The sequence below is a fragment of the Rhipicephalus sanguineus genome, chromosome 8 (genome assembly GCF_013339695.2).
Source record: "Rhipicephalus sanguineus isolate Rsan-2018 chromosome 8, BIME_Rsan_1.4, whole genome shotgun sequence".
In the NCBI taxonomy this organism is placed as follows: Eukaryota; Metazoa; Arthropoda; class Arachnida; order Ixodida; family Ixodidae; genus Rhipicephalus; species Rhipicephalus sanguineus.
Window position 1 is genome coordinate 171,707,248 of NC_051183.1, and position 16,022 is coordinate 171,723,269.

The 16,022-nt window shown below is 48.3% G+C and overlaps 1 protein-coding gene across 1 annotated transcript; it reads left to right on the top strand.

Moving 5' to 3' along the window:
* The first annotated feature begins 2,492 nt into the window (after positions 1-2,492).
* On the top strand, positions 2,493-14,651 carry LOC119403683 (putative nuclease HARBI1). Its single transcript, XM_037670592.1, has 4 exons — positions 2,493-2,618; positions 13,205-13,729; positions 14,417-14,556; positions 14,636-14,651. Exons 1-4 carry the CDS (start codon positions 2,493-2,495, stop codon positions 14,649-14,651), a joined length of 807 nt encoding a protein of 268 aa, XP_037526520.1.
* Positions 14,652-16,022: the final 1,371 nt, after the last annotated feature.

Here is a 16,022-nt window from a genome sequence, read left to right on the forward strand (position 1 = left end):
TCTGTCTTCCTTCCTTAATATCATATGTTTATCTCTTGACTGTAATAAGCATCAATTATATTGTAGCAGGGTCATGACGTCGACGAAGGCGGCAGTCGGCGTGTCCAAGATGAAACTCTTTATTTGGCCGAACTTGTGGCCGGGAAACGGAAAGTCAAACCACAGCAATGCACACTGTGCACTGATAGCAGCGGACAGAGCGTCGGCCGTCAATAGAACTGCTCTGCGGTAAGACGCGTCGGCATTTACATATGCCACATTGAACATTCCAGCTTTATTGCTGGTGGCCGCGTTAGTTCCGGAATAGACTCAGCTGAATTCATAATAGACTCAACAGATGATCCTAAAATAATCTGGCGCGGCTTGCGCAAGGCAGTAGTAACAAGTGTAAGGCGGCGGTATCATAAAACATAGAAAGGAGCGTGTTGGGCATTATATAGTAATTAGGAAGGTAAGTATGATTTATCATAACAGAATAGAATGTTGGGCGAGTTGGTGTATATTCATGTTTAAAGAAAAGCGGCGCACAAAATGTGCGCCGCTTTTCTTTAAATATGATTTATCAAACCCTTACGCACTATAGTTCGAAACCTCAGTACGTTACGCACTATAGTGCCTAACAAATATGACATTTGTTATGCACCTTCGACACAAATAAATTAAACCCGGCCTGTACTCATTTTTAGGGTGGCACTGCTTAAACAGTATATCAGTATAAGCCGTTCAAGCTTTCTTGAAAGTGCCTACTAAATAAGTCGATTGACTGAAAAAAAATACTCTTATCGATAAGGATCTAAGGAATACGTACATATGGTTAACCAGCCAAGCTGAAACGTGCAGCCCCTGTCTTTATCAAGAGCTCAGATCCATGGAAGTATCTTCTGTCGTCTCGTTTCATTCCTCTGTTACCACATTTAAGAGACATGCGCTTCAATCTCTGCGTTTGGTAGGTAGCGATTCATGCTGCGACAGTCGTCATTCCTACCTACCAATGCTGGAAATACCTGATGTGAAACTGCAGGTGTTGCAAGCCAGCGTCGCACCCGCGACGAGAGCAGTAGGGCTCCGTCTGGGGGCAGCAGCACGAGAAGCTCGGGAGGGTGGCCGTCGACCTTGGTGCTATCCAAGTGAGGCTCCCCGGGCTTGCAGCAGCCCCGTCACAGCAGTTCGCAGGGCACCTACGGCACTCCCACAGCGCGGCAAGACGACGACGACCCAAGGGCAATCACCAGAGATAGGGTTGGCCGTAAACGTACAAGAGAAGGGTTGTACCCTATCTCTCGCGTGCCTCAGGGCTCTGTCACACCTTTGTTCTTTCGAGAACTCCTCTGAGGTTACCCCTACCTGCTCCAAAATTCTCGATCTACTCTCGCGTTGTCCTTCGCCACCCACATTTTTCGCTCTAGCTTCTGAGCTTTCAGGGATTTTGTTTGCCTTCTCTTTTCTCCTGTATTGCTTTCTTGGCCTGACATAGCCACCTTGCTGCGCTGGGTCGTTTTGCATGTCATGAGTAAAGGGGCACAGGGCGCGCGCCGGACAGCGCAAGGCGTCGATGGTGTGCGGGGAATGGAAAAGTACCCGATGGTGTGCACCCCCGCCACGTCGACGCAAGCCATTGGCCGGAGAAAGGCGCGTGCCACGCGACCCGAGCTGAGGTGGGAGACCACAGAAGAAGAGTTGGGCATTGTTCGGTGGAGTCGTCGAGGAGCAAGGTGGTGCAGGCCAGCGTCGCGTCCGCGGCGGGAACAGCAGGGCTGAGTTCTGGAGGCAGCGTTTTGCATGCCCCGGGAGGGTGGCCGTCGACCTTGGTGTCTACCGAGCGAGGCGTCCCGGGCTTGCGGCAGCCTCATCACGCAGTTCTCATGGCACCTGCGGCACTACCCCAGCTCGACGAGACGGCAACCCACCGACAATCCCCGGAGAGCCACGTCGACAGTTCGAGCAAGTGGCACTGAGGAGAGGCCGAGAGTAGGCCTAACCGGGAAAGGCCGTTGTTCTCGACGGGGAACGAGGCATCGGCAAGGAAGACGATCAGCGAAGCGTCTGATCAACGACGGCGGCCCTGAGACTTCGGCAGGAGCCTCGACGTCGTTACCGGGCGTCGACTTTGGACTTGGATTGAGTCAGCGGACTCCACGAACGGAGTAAGAACGTTCCATGTGTAGCGCGACTAACTGAGAGGCCATAGTGGCCAGGCGCTCGAGTAGAGAGCCTTGTTGGTTAGCTAGTGAGTGCGCACTAACTCAACATGTTTGCCCTTGTTGATTTTTATTGTAAATTTTGAGTGCGCGTTTGTTTTGGTTTGCCGTGGTGTGTGCGATAAAGTTTTGTTTGCAGTGCCCCCACGGTGTCTCCCGAGTCGCTCTTCTTTCTCTCTCCCAACTCCATTCCGACAATGCAAGCACTCCCGAGATACGTGACATAATAAGTGGCGAGCCTGCCAGGATTTTTCTAGCGTTGGGCCCAGTCACGTTTCGTCGGGGGTTGCAAGGATGGATATGGATTGGGACAAGATAGTGAGAGTCATTCGGGAGAGAAAGCTCAATGGAGAGCAGGGTCTCAGGTTCATTGAAAAAGAGTGGCAGAATCAGAGAGAAGAGCGCGACGCCGAACTTGAGGCAAGACGCGCTGATCTCGAGGCGAGACGCGCCTATCTCGAGGCAAGTCGCGCCAATCTCGAGGCAAGTCGCGCCGAACGCGAGGCGAAACACGCCGCAGTGTTAGAAGCTTACGCTCGAGAGAAGCGGGAACTCGAGCTTCAACTGCGATTGGCACAAGCCAAACGAGCCAAAGGCTGCATTGAACAGGATGAGAGAAGGCCCATAGAGGTTTCATTAGGAGAAGTCAATGCGCCTGATTATCAGAGTTTTGCCTCCGATCATCAAAGGGGCAGTGAACACACTAGTTGTGCAAAGGAGAATAGTCGGGTTAGGAATGAGCAGAAGACAAAGGGCCCAGGTGTTGCATATAGTGATGGTGTTGCAACGGTTAGTGAACTGCATGCCAGTGTTGAAGAGGGCACGGAGAAAGAGAACGCGATGCCTCTGAAGAACGAAGAGGCAGAATACAGCTCAATGAGCATAGCTGTGGAAGGAAGAAGCAGTAAGCGGTTGTGAGTTGTGACAAAAGAGAGGAGTAGGATGAATGGAAAGCCTCAGACGCACGGTAGTACAAGCGTAAAGTTCAAGAAAGTGAAGACAGCTCTGAAATCAAAGTAAACTGGTCGTAACTATCAGGACGCCATAAAGGTGGCTGAACTTGTCAAGCGCAGACGCGTAAAGCGAACTAAAAAGAATGCCCCCAAAACGCGCATAGTCGGGTGTAAGAATTGGTATGCAAAGAGGTTGATGCTAGAAGTGAGAGCCAGACATAACGGGAGGACGCTGCCTGGGGAAGTTAGGTCGAAGAGGCGTCGGGTGAAAAGAAACAGAGGCATCAGCTTAAGTGAGCGTCCGAGACATTGGGTAGCGAATAGACGTAAGGAGAAACTGAAGAGGCGTCGGGTTAGAGTAATCAGTTGTAGTGAGTGTTTGAGAAGACATGTCATGAATAGGCGCAGGAAGAAACTGAAAAAGATGCACAATGTGAAAAAACACAGGTTTAAGCATGGTGTATCAAAGCGGTGGCTCCTATTGTGTTAAAATGATGCTTGGATTTGATATAGGTTTTGAGGATACTGTTGGATAACATTATTTGAGCTGACCTTGTTAGACAGTATATTTGTGCAGATTTTTGAAGAGTCAGTGTGGCGTATTGTGAGTAGTTATTTCGGCAGGTGTAGAGACTGCAGCCTATAGTGTTAAGGACGATGAACTTGTGGACATCGCGAACGGTTCAGTGTAATGTTTCATGACGTGTTCGTGAAAGTGCGTGGTGTTCACCATGGCGCAGTGAAAGTAGATGGGACCATAAGAGAAGAGAATGCGAGTCAGAAGTTTAAGACATCATCAGAAGAGCAGAGGGCCGCAACCCCGAAGAGGAGAATAAGCAGTTTTTTAAGAAAAAACTCTTAAAAGGGGGCCCAATGTCATGAGTAAAGGGGCACAGGGCGCGCGCCGGACAGCGCAAGGCGTCGATGGTGTGCGGGGAATGGAAAAGTACCCGATGGTGTGCACCCCCGCCACGTCGACGCAAGCCATTGGCCGGAGAAAGGCGCGTGCCACGCGACCCGAGCTCAGGTGGGAGACCACAGAAGAAGAGTTGGGCATTGTTCGGTGGAGTCGTCGAGGAGCAAGGTGGTGCAGGCCAGCGTCGCGTCCGCGGCGGGAACAGCAGGGCTGAGTTCTGGAGGCAGCGTTTTGCATGCCCCGGGAGGGTGGCCGTCGACCTTGGTGTCTACCGAGCGAGGCGTCGCGGGCTTGCGGCAGCCTCATCACGCAGTTCTCATGGCACCTGCGGCACTACCCCAGCTCGACGAGACGGCAAACCACCGACAATCCCCGGAGAGCCACGTCGACAGTTCGAGCAAGTGGCACTGAGGAGAGGCCGAGAGTAGGCCTAACCGGGAAAGACCGTTGTTCTCGGCGGGGAACGAGGCATCGGCAAGGAAGACGATCAGCGAGGCGTCTGATCAACGACGGCGGCCCTGAGACTCCCGACGTCGAGGCAGGAGCCTCGACGTCGGGACCGGGCGTCGACTTTGGACTTGGATTGAGTCAGCGGACTCCACGAACGGAGTAAGAACGTTCCATGTGCAGCGCGACTAACTGAGAGGCCATAGTGGCCAGGCGCTCGAGTAGAGAGGAGCTAGATATAGCTCGTATGCCTTGTTGGTTAGCTAGTGAGTGCGCACTAACTCAACATGTTTGCCCTTGTTGATTTTTATTGTAAATTTTGAGTGCGCGTTTGTTTTGGTTTGCCGTGGTGTGTGCGATAAAGTTTTGTTTGCAGTGCCCCCACGGTGTCTCCCGAGTCGCTCTTCTCTCTCTCTCCCAACTCCATTCCGACAGTGCAAGCACTCCCGAGATACGTGACACTCTGTTACCACATTTAAGAGACATGCGCTTCAATCTCTGCGTTTGGTAGGTAGCGATTCATGCTGCGACAGTCGTCATTCCTACCTACCAATGCTGGAAATACCTGATGTGAAACTGCTGCGAGCTGGAGGTCCTTTGAGGTAGCATAGGCTAGCATTGCTTCTTCATTATAGATTCTGCGCACTCACGGACCACCACATTTTCTCATCTCTTAGACATATACGGCTTCATTGTAAAAATAATCGACCATCCCAACTGTGCTTGTTTAAACAGAAGAGTGGTCGCGTTTGTGAAAACCGGACGATTCTGCGGATGTTATTCTATTATTGCGGCAAGAAATCCCTACCACGACAGAAATTTCCTACACTAAATTGAATCATGGCAATCGCGACCTTCAGAGTGACAGCTTACTGCGTCGAGGCTTAATAGAGCTCACCTTGCTATTACCGAGAACTAGTACCGAGAGAGATAAAGAGAGAGAGCGAATGCAATACATACAATGAACCGAAAAAGAGACATAGAGAGAAAGAACGAGGAGAAAGAGAAAAAAGATGAAAAGAGAAAGAAAGTAATAGACAGATAGAAAGACTTAGAAAGAACTAGACACAAAAAGGAGTCATAAAAAGAATATATCAATATAGAAAGAGAAATAGACACCGAGAGAGAAACACAGAAATAGAAAGAAAGAAATAGAGAGCGAGAGAGAGAATGAGATAGAGAGAAAGCGGAAGCGAGGAGCAGAGAGAAAGAGAAAGAAAGATAGGAAAGAAAGAGATAAAAACATGGTTGATCCCTCCGTCATAGGAATCGATATAACACGAAGGCGAACCCTGTTTTCATAGGAGTATATTTGATTCTTTATTATACATTGATGTATGAGAGTTTTCGGATATCTATTGGTCTTTGGCAGCTTCAGCACCGTTTGACGTGGATGAATCCACGTGAAATTACACATCTCCATCCCGACGACTAAGGCCAAAGATCATTGTTGAACCCTTGTGGTAGCTCAACTAAGCTATGCTGTCACCAACACAACCTGAATGCATCATCCGATAGGAGGACACATATAGCTACACCTGGAAACAATATATGATGAATCCCGTGCCATACGACCTCAACAAGCACATATCACTGGTACTCAATATGCACTCATTCAAAGCGTCGCCATCTCAGCAGAGAAACGCCAGCGTGTGCGCTCACCAGTAATAGTTTAACCGGTGCATGAGCTCACGCGTATACCCCACAGTTCTTCAGGAACGCGAGAGGTAGGGATCGTAGTTTGAGCTGTGAACGCGAGAAGGCGTCCCGCGCGTGTCTCTCGCTGCACCGAAAGCTGAAACTATCGAAGCGCCCCTGTCGAGTCTAGTTAGCGTGCTCATGGAGTACTTCACCGATCCGAGACGGCGACACCGCACCTACCAAGATCACTGTGAAAAGGATGTGTGAGAGACATAAGGCCTGTTTGTGAACCTTTGTGCATGAGTGTCGGCAGCGCAGTGGGTAGGACGCCCGACTCCCAGGTCATTCAAATAAGCAAAACATGTGGTTTTTCTTGTCATCTGTTGGTGTGCATTATATGAGTCATATCAGTGACTGAAATGATTTCAGTAATGTCCTGGTGGAACCCGGCATAGAACACTTTCGTGTTAAAAGCATGGGTAGCGCAAGAACGAGAGAGAAAGATAGATACAGCAAAAGTAGACGGAAAAGTACGGTTGCCGCGGAACACATGGGAATCGAACTCACGACCTCTCCCCTCCGCTATGAAAAGTGCCGGGCGCTCTACTCACTGTGCTACCGATACGCATGCATGATGCTTTCCAAAATCGCCTTTTATCTTTCAAACCTCTTCCCTGACACAGGGTTCACGGTTGGCGGGGCGGTGTCACCGTATAGGAGTGGTAAATTGAAGTGCTGCATCATGCTCTAATGAGCGCCGATAGTAAGCGCTTGTGCAGTCGCCATAGCAGTGAAGCTTCCACGTGCACCAACGGTGTTTCTCCAGGGCCAATGCTTCGAATGCGATGGTACCGAGTAATAAAACTCCTGCAATAACGCCGTAGAAACGCATCGACGTCGAAAGGTGAATGTGGCTCAAGTGAGCGCTTTGGTGCTGCGAGACAGACGTCAACAGGAAGCGGAACGCGTTTTCGCGTTCACTGCTCAAGGTACAAACTGTGCCTATCCTGTTCCTGAAGCGCTCTGTGCTAGTGTATGCATAAGTCTATGCATGAGCGCAGGCTTATGTATCCCATTACTGGGGAGCGCACAACTTTCCGTTCCTCTCCTGAGACGACCACCGTTTGAAAGTGTGTATATCGAGTACCACTGTTTATTATGTACAAGTTGATGTCATCTTTGCTCGGGATTCATCACATCCTGTGTCCAGGTGTATATTAACTTCTACAGCTGCTACAACGATTAGAATAACAGAAAGGAGAGCCAGTTGGCAAGTATTAATTCTAAAAGACTGGGCGTGCAAACACGGACACAACAAAGAAGTCGAGACACCACAAGCTTCGGCGTTTGTGGTGTCCTGACTCCTTTCTTGCGTCCGTGTTTGCGAGCGCAGACTTTCAGAATGAATACCACGAATGTTTAATTTGGATCATTGACGCTAGTCGTGAGGATAGATATGGGCCACAAGGCGTCATCGTGGGTCCGTCAATGTCAAATTCTGACATAGCTGACAAACACCGGTAGACATTGTACAGGCTCATATATCAATGTACAGGTGTGAGGAAAAGTATACGGACCTCCGGATCACGTGGCAGAATGCAACGACAAGCCATCTGCCGGCGCGCCGCCAGCTGTCGAGAGCACCACTGAGCAGCTGTGCGCATGCGTGTCCCGTCATATCAGGCGGCCTCTCATGTCGCCTTGTCTGACGTCGTTATCGCGCCCGTAGAAAAAATTACACCATCTCCCGCTAAAGGGGACCATGAGGCGATGCGAAGCCGGAGCACTTGCACGATCGCGTTCCGTTGGCGTTCGTTGGGCATGCTACGACCTCGCGTCGTGGAACGTGAAGAGGGACGCTACGCGCGTCGTATCTTCCATCTAGCCTGGCCGTTAATTCTCACAGGGCGCGCGGGGAACGCGGTCTACAGGCGGGCGAGAGGGGGCAGCGTAGGAGAGGAGGGAGAAGAGGAGGGGGCGCGCATGCGCTCGAGCACATCGCGGCGTTACACAGCAGAGAATTTCGGCATGTCTAGCCCGCGTTTCAGAGGAAGAGGGGAAAGGGGGAGGGGTATGGGAGATGGGAGGGGAGATGGAAAGTGGAGAGGGGAAGGGGAGAGGGTGCGTGGAGTGTAGCTGTGTGGAGAGGGTATGCGCATGCGCAGTAAGGGAGGTCACACCGCACACCACCACCACCACCACCGGATTGAGCTCCGCCTTAAGATACTTCGCATCTAAAAGAAACCTCAAGCGGGTGTGCGTTTTTTGCTTGATCGCATCCGTGATTTTGTTTTACGTAGCGGCTGCGGCGAGGCCGGCTTTAGAGCCTGGCGTGCGTCGCCTTTTACAACGGTTATTTAGCCTAATTCAGCATAGCAACCATAGTAAATCCTAATAAAGCCAAGCATAAATAAGCTTTCTGGTTACGCCACACAGCTTCACCAGAAAACTGAGCCCAGCTTGCCTTTGCCGCCTTAAGCCAAGCTAAGCTTACATGACCCTAGTGAAGCCAAGCTAAGTATAACCAAATCTAAATTAGCCCATTTAAGCATTGTATCACACAGCGAAGACCAGCAAAATTAAGCTTACTTAGGTAATCTAATTTGACCTAGCCTAGTCAGCCGATGGCATGCCAAGCCAAGTTACGCTTTGGAGAGCCCAGTTGAGTCCCGGCAAGTATAACCAAACCCAATTAGGCGTACTTGAGCATAGTATCACCTAATTAGGCCGAGCACAATTACGTCTAAATAAGGGAAACCTGATTCAGACCAGATAATTCACGTCGAATTCCCCAGGAGCCCAGAGAAGCCAAACTCAGAAAGATGCTAATAAGTCCTGACTGAGCGGAGCCTTATTAAGTTCAATGAAGTATAACTAGGACTAATTAGGGCTAATATAATTAGGCATACTAAACTAGTGTGATATCGAAAAAACTTACTGCAGATATTTATATTTCATGTGGCACAATTTTGCTAATTTCCCTAATTAAGCTAAATAAATGGAGCCGTGGTAGGTATAAACAAATCATAGTTAAATATAATTATTTCAAACCTAAGTAATTCAAGTAGAGTTCCGAATGAGGCTAGTGAATACTAGCTCACAAAGATAAAAATTACCACTGGCGTACTCGAGCATAAATAAGCACACAGAAGTATATTTTGCGCTCGTTATACTTATTTGACCTTAATTAGGTTCGACTACATCCTTGATAATAAGTATCGTAGAGTTAAGTAGTACTAGTGAAAATTTTGCAGCGGTAATTAATATAAGTGGTAAATGTGAGCCAATCACGGGGCAAATGCAAAACAACTTCAGGTGCACAGCTTCCGCAGGGGTGAAGGGACATGATAATACATCGAGTGAGAAGAAAATTAGGGCAGTGTCGAACTGGTGGTGGCAAGCCGGAAGGAAGTGCATCTCTTTAGTTTTTTTTTCTTTCTATTGTCTTTTTCCTTCTTTCTGTTTTCATTCTATCTTTTTATCTCTTGAATTCAATTTATTTGTTTCTCTCACTCTGATTCTTTCTCTTTCATGCTCTTTCTATTTTTATGTCTATTTCTTCCCTTGCTTTCTTTCTCTCTCTATTTCTCGCTTGCTTCCTCTTTCTCTATATCTATATTTTCTCTCCCTCTATTTCGTCCACATCCTTCCTTGATTCTCTGCATTTCATTCTTTCTTTCTGTCCCTACATTTGCTTCTATATGTCTCCATTGCTCCTTCTTTTTGTACTAGGCTTTACTCGTTCCCGCCCTCATTTTCCTCGTCCTCACCTTTACATCTCTCCTCGTCACCCTCTCTTCCCTTCCTCACTTTCTTCTCTGTTTGTCACCTTCACTTTCTATCTCTCTCTTTCTCGCTCTTTTTTTTCTTTTTCGTTCTTACTCTTCCTTCTCTCTTTCGCTTTCTCGCTTTCTTCCTCTTTACTTCTATCGTTTAGTCTTTCCATTCCTTTTTCTCTCTTTCTTTCGTTTTTTCTGATGATCTATTTTTTTTACTTTCGCTTTTTTTCACTCTTTCTTGTTTTTAAACGCTATGCTTTACTCTCTTCCCTCCACCTTCTTCTCATCTCTCCTCCTCACTCTCACTTTCTTTCCCATCCCCTTGCTATACTATACCATACAAGTCAATGCTATGCTCAGCTAGCGTGTCTGGATAGCCGAATGGTTACGATGCTCGCCTTCCAATAGTGGGAACGCGGGTTTGAATCCCGCCTTGCTAAATTTTTTCATCGCAAAGAAGGTTGTCTGTTTCTTTTTCTACATTTATTTCTTTCTCTCTCTCTCTATCGTTCTCTATCTTTATTGTAACCCGCACCGCAGAAATCGACGCACGTGTTCTAGGAGCAAAACAGAAGATGAAGACAACGACGATGGAAAAGAGGACGAAGAGAGCGCCTGCCGGATCATGACGATGACCATTCCTGTTTCCGACACGGAAGTTACAGCGAGCCGAAACAGCTCAGCCGCTAAAAGAAGAAGGCCTTCAACTTCGAGTCGTCCTATGCAAATTCATAATGCACCCTGTGAGTTTTAATAAAAGGCGCAGTTTCGCCGCAAGGACGGATCAATAAATGCGATGGCAACAAATTGATATGTTATACGAAGTAAAGCTAGCAGCCAACACCTTCAGTGTCCTATTTGGTATAACTCTACAGAATTCTGGCATAAGGACACGCAGCCGCCGCAGCGAGCGAAACCATCTTTGTGCGGTCTATCGCCTCAACGTGGGCTGAGGGGTGAGAACCTAGCCTGTACAAAGGTATGAGCCGTCTGCTGATACCTATAAAGAGAAGAAGCGCACCACTGCTTCCGGCCGTCTAAAGTACGCAGTTCATGGCGGAGCGACGTAGCTTCCCTCCGCCGCTGTGGCGGCCCTCATTGGCCTTTCGTTCGAATGAAGATGGCCAGCGCTTTTTCTCTCCGCTCGATAGTCGGCTCCCTCTTACGTTTTCACTGGCGCATACAACATATGAGGCGCGGGGCAGTGTTATCGCACACGGAAATAATACATGTAAAGGCGATGGCAACGGCACAATCGCACCTATAGTATCCATATTATCCCTACTGCAATAAATAGTTTTCTCTTTACACGGCTCACTGCCTTTCGCTTTGTGAAGTTAACCTTACGTGCTAGCTCATCCTTATTCTTTTACAGCGGAAGCTATCACAAGATCACAACAGCTCATTTGGCGCTCTAGTTGTCCGCCACCGCCGTCGCCGTCGTCGCTGGTCTCCGTTAAAACCACTACAGCGGGGGGAAGCACTGCATTCCTTTTCTCTTTGCCGCCGCGCGCTCTCGGCGGCTTCACCTTATAAATGGTCCAGCTCGCTCGCCTCGCTAGTGTCTCCCGGCCGCTGACACACTGCGCTTCGGAGCGCGATTGTTTTTATAGCTTGAGAAAGCGTGCAGGAACTTTGTGACAACCTGTATGGCTTTGACGCTTAATTGCAAGCCTGCAAGGCATCGAAGAATGCCTGGGTGCTGGCTTTTGGTTGCGGAAACCGTCGGAAATCAAGAAAAGCGCTTTTTTGCTATTTAAGCGGCATATAAATGCGAAGCATTTCTTAGCGAACTTCTGCGATATTAAACGTATATATCTATCTATCTATCTATCTATCTATCTATCTATCTATCTATCTATCTATCTATCTATCTATCTATCTATCTATCTATCTATCTATCTATCTATCTATCTATCTATCTATCTATCTATCTATCTATCTATCTATCTATCTAGCCGCCTACGACTTTCTGCTCTCCTGGCTGTTTTGTTAACGGGATGTATGCCAAATTGGTGTGACATAACATCACTGCATGTCGAGTATCACAGGCCATAGCATGAAAATCGTAACGTGCAAGAACCGAAATGATTTACCCTCCACTCTCTGGGTGCTCTTGCGGCCGGTTCGTTAATTTTATAGACACCACATTTTGTATAGCGCGACACGAGTTTATGATGACGTAAGTGACTGGTCCTAACGTGCAAATCATGACACGCATGTCATGTACAACATGACTTACATGACGTGGTCTCGGGGCGCTCGCGACCATTTCATTAAACAGATATATACCCAAATTGGTATGACGAGATATTTTTGAATGACGAACGTATTTGACAGGTGGTAGCATCAAAATTATCACTTGCATGTCATGTATGGCATGATTTACATGCCACGCTCATGGTACGCTCACGGCCCGTTCACTAGCTTGATATATACCAAGATTCGAGGAGTCGTCCGACGTGCCTCTTCCCGCGACCAACGTCCAAGGTATAATTTTTCTTTGCTCAGCGTGTACATAAGCGAAAACGAATTCGCACAGTATTCTAGCCTGAGATTTCATCGATTTATGCAAAAACAAAGCATGAATGGTGAAAAAATAAATTGATAATGAATTACAAAGTAATTGGGAGTTATTACTGTAACACACATAAATGAACCTATTATGACTTTAGTTTTGTTGCATTATGTCGATGCCTGGAAATAACATTGTATCGACACATTTACTGACAGTTCTTCATAGGTGGCATCTTAAAGGGTTAACAGAACAACATGGTGCACTCTCGAAGGTCTCCAAACAGTGCGGCGTGGCCTGCGCCGAGGAATACTAACAGTTTTGTGGATGAAACGCGATCACATCAAAATAAAGAAATAAGAGTGCGTGGCAAGACTGACTACTTATCACTTGCGTCGATATTGTCACGTGGTCGTGACGTCGACGAAGACAGCAGTCGGCGTTTGCAGAGGGGCGATCGGAGATCTGTTCGTTCTGCTTGTTCGTTCTCCTGGGAGAGAACAAGCGCGCTGATTGGCTGAAGCGGGAGATGCCACTCAAGGCCGGGGGGTGTTGCCAATTCTTTTTTGTTTGAGGTTTTCTTTTTTGGTGACGTCATGCCGCGTCATAATGAAAATTTCGTCTGCTACAACGGCTTTTCACGGCGGCTTTTCACGGCGGCTTTTCACGGCGTAGATTGGATTGATACGGCGGCTTCGGCTGCCGCAACGGCGTAGTTTTCGAGAAAATGGCGCTCGCCGCGGGTGTTGTCGCAGCGTTTGGCGATTCTCGACGAAGAGGAAGAGGTGTTGGAGGTGCGGAATGCTTTTGAAGAGTTGAGCGAGTGTGAATTCCGGCGTCGTTTTCGTTTCTCGAAACGAACGGTACGTTGGTTGTGCGGCGAACTGGACCCCATCATCGGGTGCCGACGAGCCAGTGGAATTTCAACGAAGCGGAAGGTGTTGTGTGCGCTGAGATTTTTCGCGACCGGCTGCTTCCAGCGAACTGTCGGCAGTGAGGAGTTCATCGGCCTGTCGCAGCCGTCCGTCAGCGACACGGTCCACGAGGTGGCACACGCCATCGCTGTCGTTGGCGGACAAAAACGGTGGGTGGCGTTTCCCGAAACATCACAAGCGAAGGAGCGAACAAAGGCGTCGTTCGCTCGGCTCGGGAGGATTCCCGGTGTGCTGGGGTGCGTCGACGGCACGCTCATCGCCATCCAGAAGCCCCACGGCCTGAGCCCCGGCGACACGGCGAATTACATGTCGCGGAAGGGCTTCTACGCCTTGAACACCATGATCGTGAGTATTCATGCATTGTAAGCGTAGCGAATCGTTTCATTTTTAGTTTTCCGCTTTACTGAGACTTGCGACAGTGTTCTGGGAGCGGGATTTTGAATCGACTATCCAGAACGGTAATGGATTCGTCTCGGGGCACCTCGCTTAGTATAAGCGATGAAATCTTGCGACGCGCTGGTTCGCTGTGCTTCAGTGGCCTCGACAGTGCATAAAATTATCGCTGATCGATCGCCAAATGTACCCTGAACCATGATTCTCGATGTGTAGTTCTTGAGAGTAGCGCTCCATGCATAATGTGTGTTCTCATTGTTGATTGTCGTGATGGGCGTTGCTTTAATTAACAACGTATTGTTTCATCACCCTTTTTCACTCGCGAGTCTTTTTATGCTCTAAGTAGTTTGTGATACAGTTGCTTAAACATACAGTGGTAATTTGGGGTAAAGCCTGCTGTGGCCAGAAGCTGGGTTGGTCCAACAATAAGCATGCAGACTATATACCATTTCTCACTGTCTTGATCAAGCCAAGTGAATGTGTTAGCGCTTTATGGTATAAGTCCCTATCTTGTCGACGATGTGTCCATAGCTATGTTTGAATGGCAGGTAAACAATGCAGGCATATGTAGTTATATTAACATAACAGCTTTTGCGAGGCCTTTTGTGACTACAATTTTGGCTCAATTAAATTCCGCAGACCTGTGATGCCGACCTCTGGATTCTGGATATCAATCCATGTTTCCCGGGGTCGTGCCATGACTCGTGGGTGTGGCGGAGGAGCTCTCTTCGGCGGCACGTGGGAGCTGAACTGCGGCTTGGCGAATGCTTGCTTGATAGGTGCTGGCAATCTTTGCCACAATCAAGACGATATTTCCACGTTCGTTTATTGCCTTATATTGATGTATTCATGTTTCAGCCACACCAATTGTTAATGCTTGGTGCAGAGTGCCTCAATGTCTGGAAAGCTTCTTCGTGATCTTTTTTTTTTTTGATCAATCTGTTGTGATCACACGCAGAACGCAAACAGTCAAGTTTCGAGAGCTTATGCAAGCACCAGCGATAACGTTGGAAGGTTCTATAACTGCTTTATTAAAGACGCATTCTGCTGATGTTCAGATTACTTGACGGCTCACAGTTGCTCAGCTGCTTTCACATTGTATTTTCATTTTTGGGCACAAATTCATCCAAATAAAAAAAGTTTAGTCTTGAACACACTGACTGCTGCCTTCGTCAGTATCACTGCCAGGTGACACTATAACTACAGCTGTCATGGCTGCCCTTGAGCAGGAGGACTCCGGCTATCCTTTGGACCCGTGGCTCATGACGCCAGTGCTCGGACGTCCAGCTAGTGGCACCCCTGAGAGCGAGTACAACAAGGCCCACACCACCATGCGCAATGTTGTGGAGAGGTGCATCGGGGTCCTAAAGAGCAGGTTCCGCGGCTTGCAGCGTTACAGGACTCTGCTCTACAACCACCGACAAAGCAGCACCATCATTGCTGCTTGCGCAGCTCTTCACAACATTGCAATGGCGGCACGTGAGCCTGCTCCTGAAGGGGACGATGACGACACAGACGACGATGACGACTCTGAGGTGCCACCAGCAGCTGATGAGCCATCGCCGGCCACAAGAACAAGGTCCAGCACCACGGCTGTTGCATCTCAAGGGCCAGCAGCAGCGCAGCCGCGTGGTCAAACCTGTTCCGTGGACCGCGGACCCCACATGCCTGCGCACCTGCGTAGGGTACGCAGCAGCCTGCAACGACCTCGGCAGCGTTGCGTGGTGCGTGTTTCTCTTTGTTCCTTATGTTAGTCACTGGTATGTTGAAGGAAAGCTCGCTTTATTTTAATGCACTCTTTTAATTAAACACATTGACAACTTGCTGCAACATTTTTAATGAAACAGGGTTGTCTTTACAATGAATGACCCCTTGCCAAGCAATGCCATCTGAATGAAATACTTTGACCAGCTTGTCACAATATGGTGCTTCACAGTAAGCACAAGTGAGAGCTCAACTGTAAATGGCACATGATGACATTCACAGCCAAAGTGGTAACCTGAAAAGGCAGCCTCAACCAGCGCAGCAACAGGGGCTAATTTTACTGAAACAAGGATTGTGCTTTTACACATGAAGTAAACATTCACAAGACATATAACAAGTAATGCACATATAAGGCAAAATAAAGCTACTTTGCATCAACACGTGCACTTTGCAACACAAAAGTCATTGCAGTACATGAAAACAAAGTACAGTTGAACCCACATATATCGAATTGACTAAAAGACTATAACTGGTTCGATAT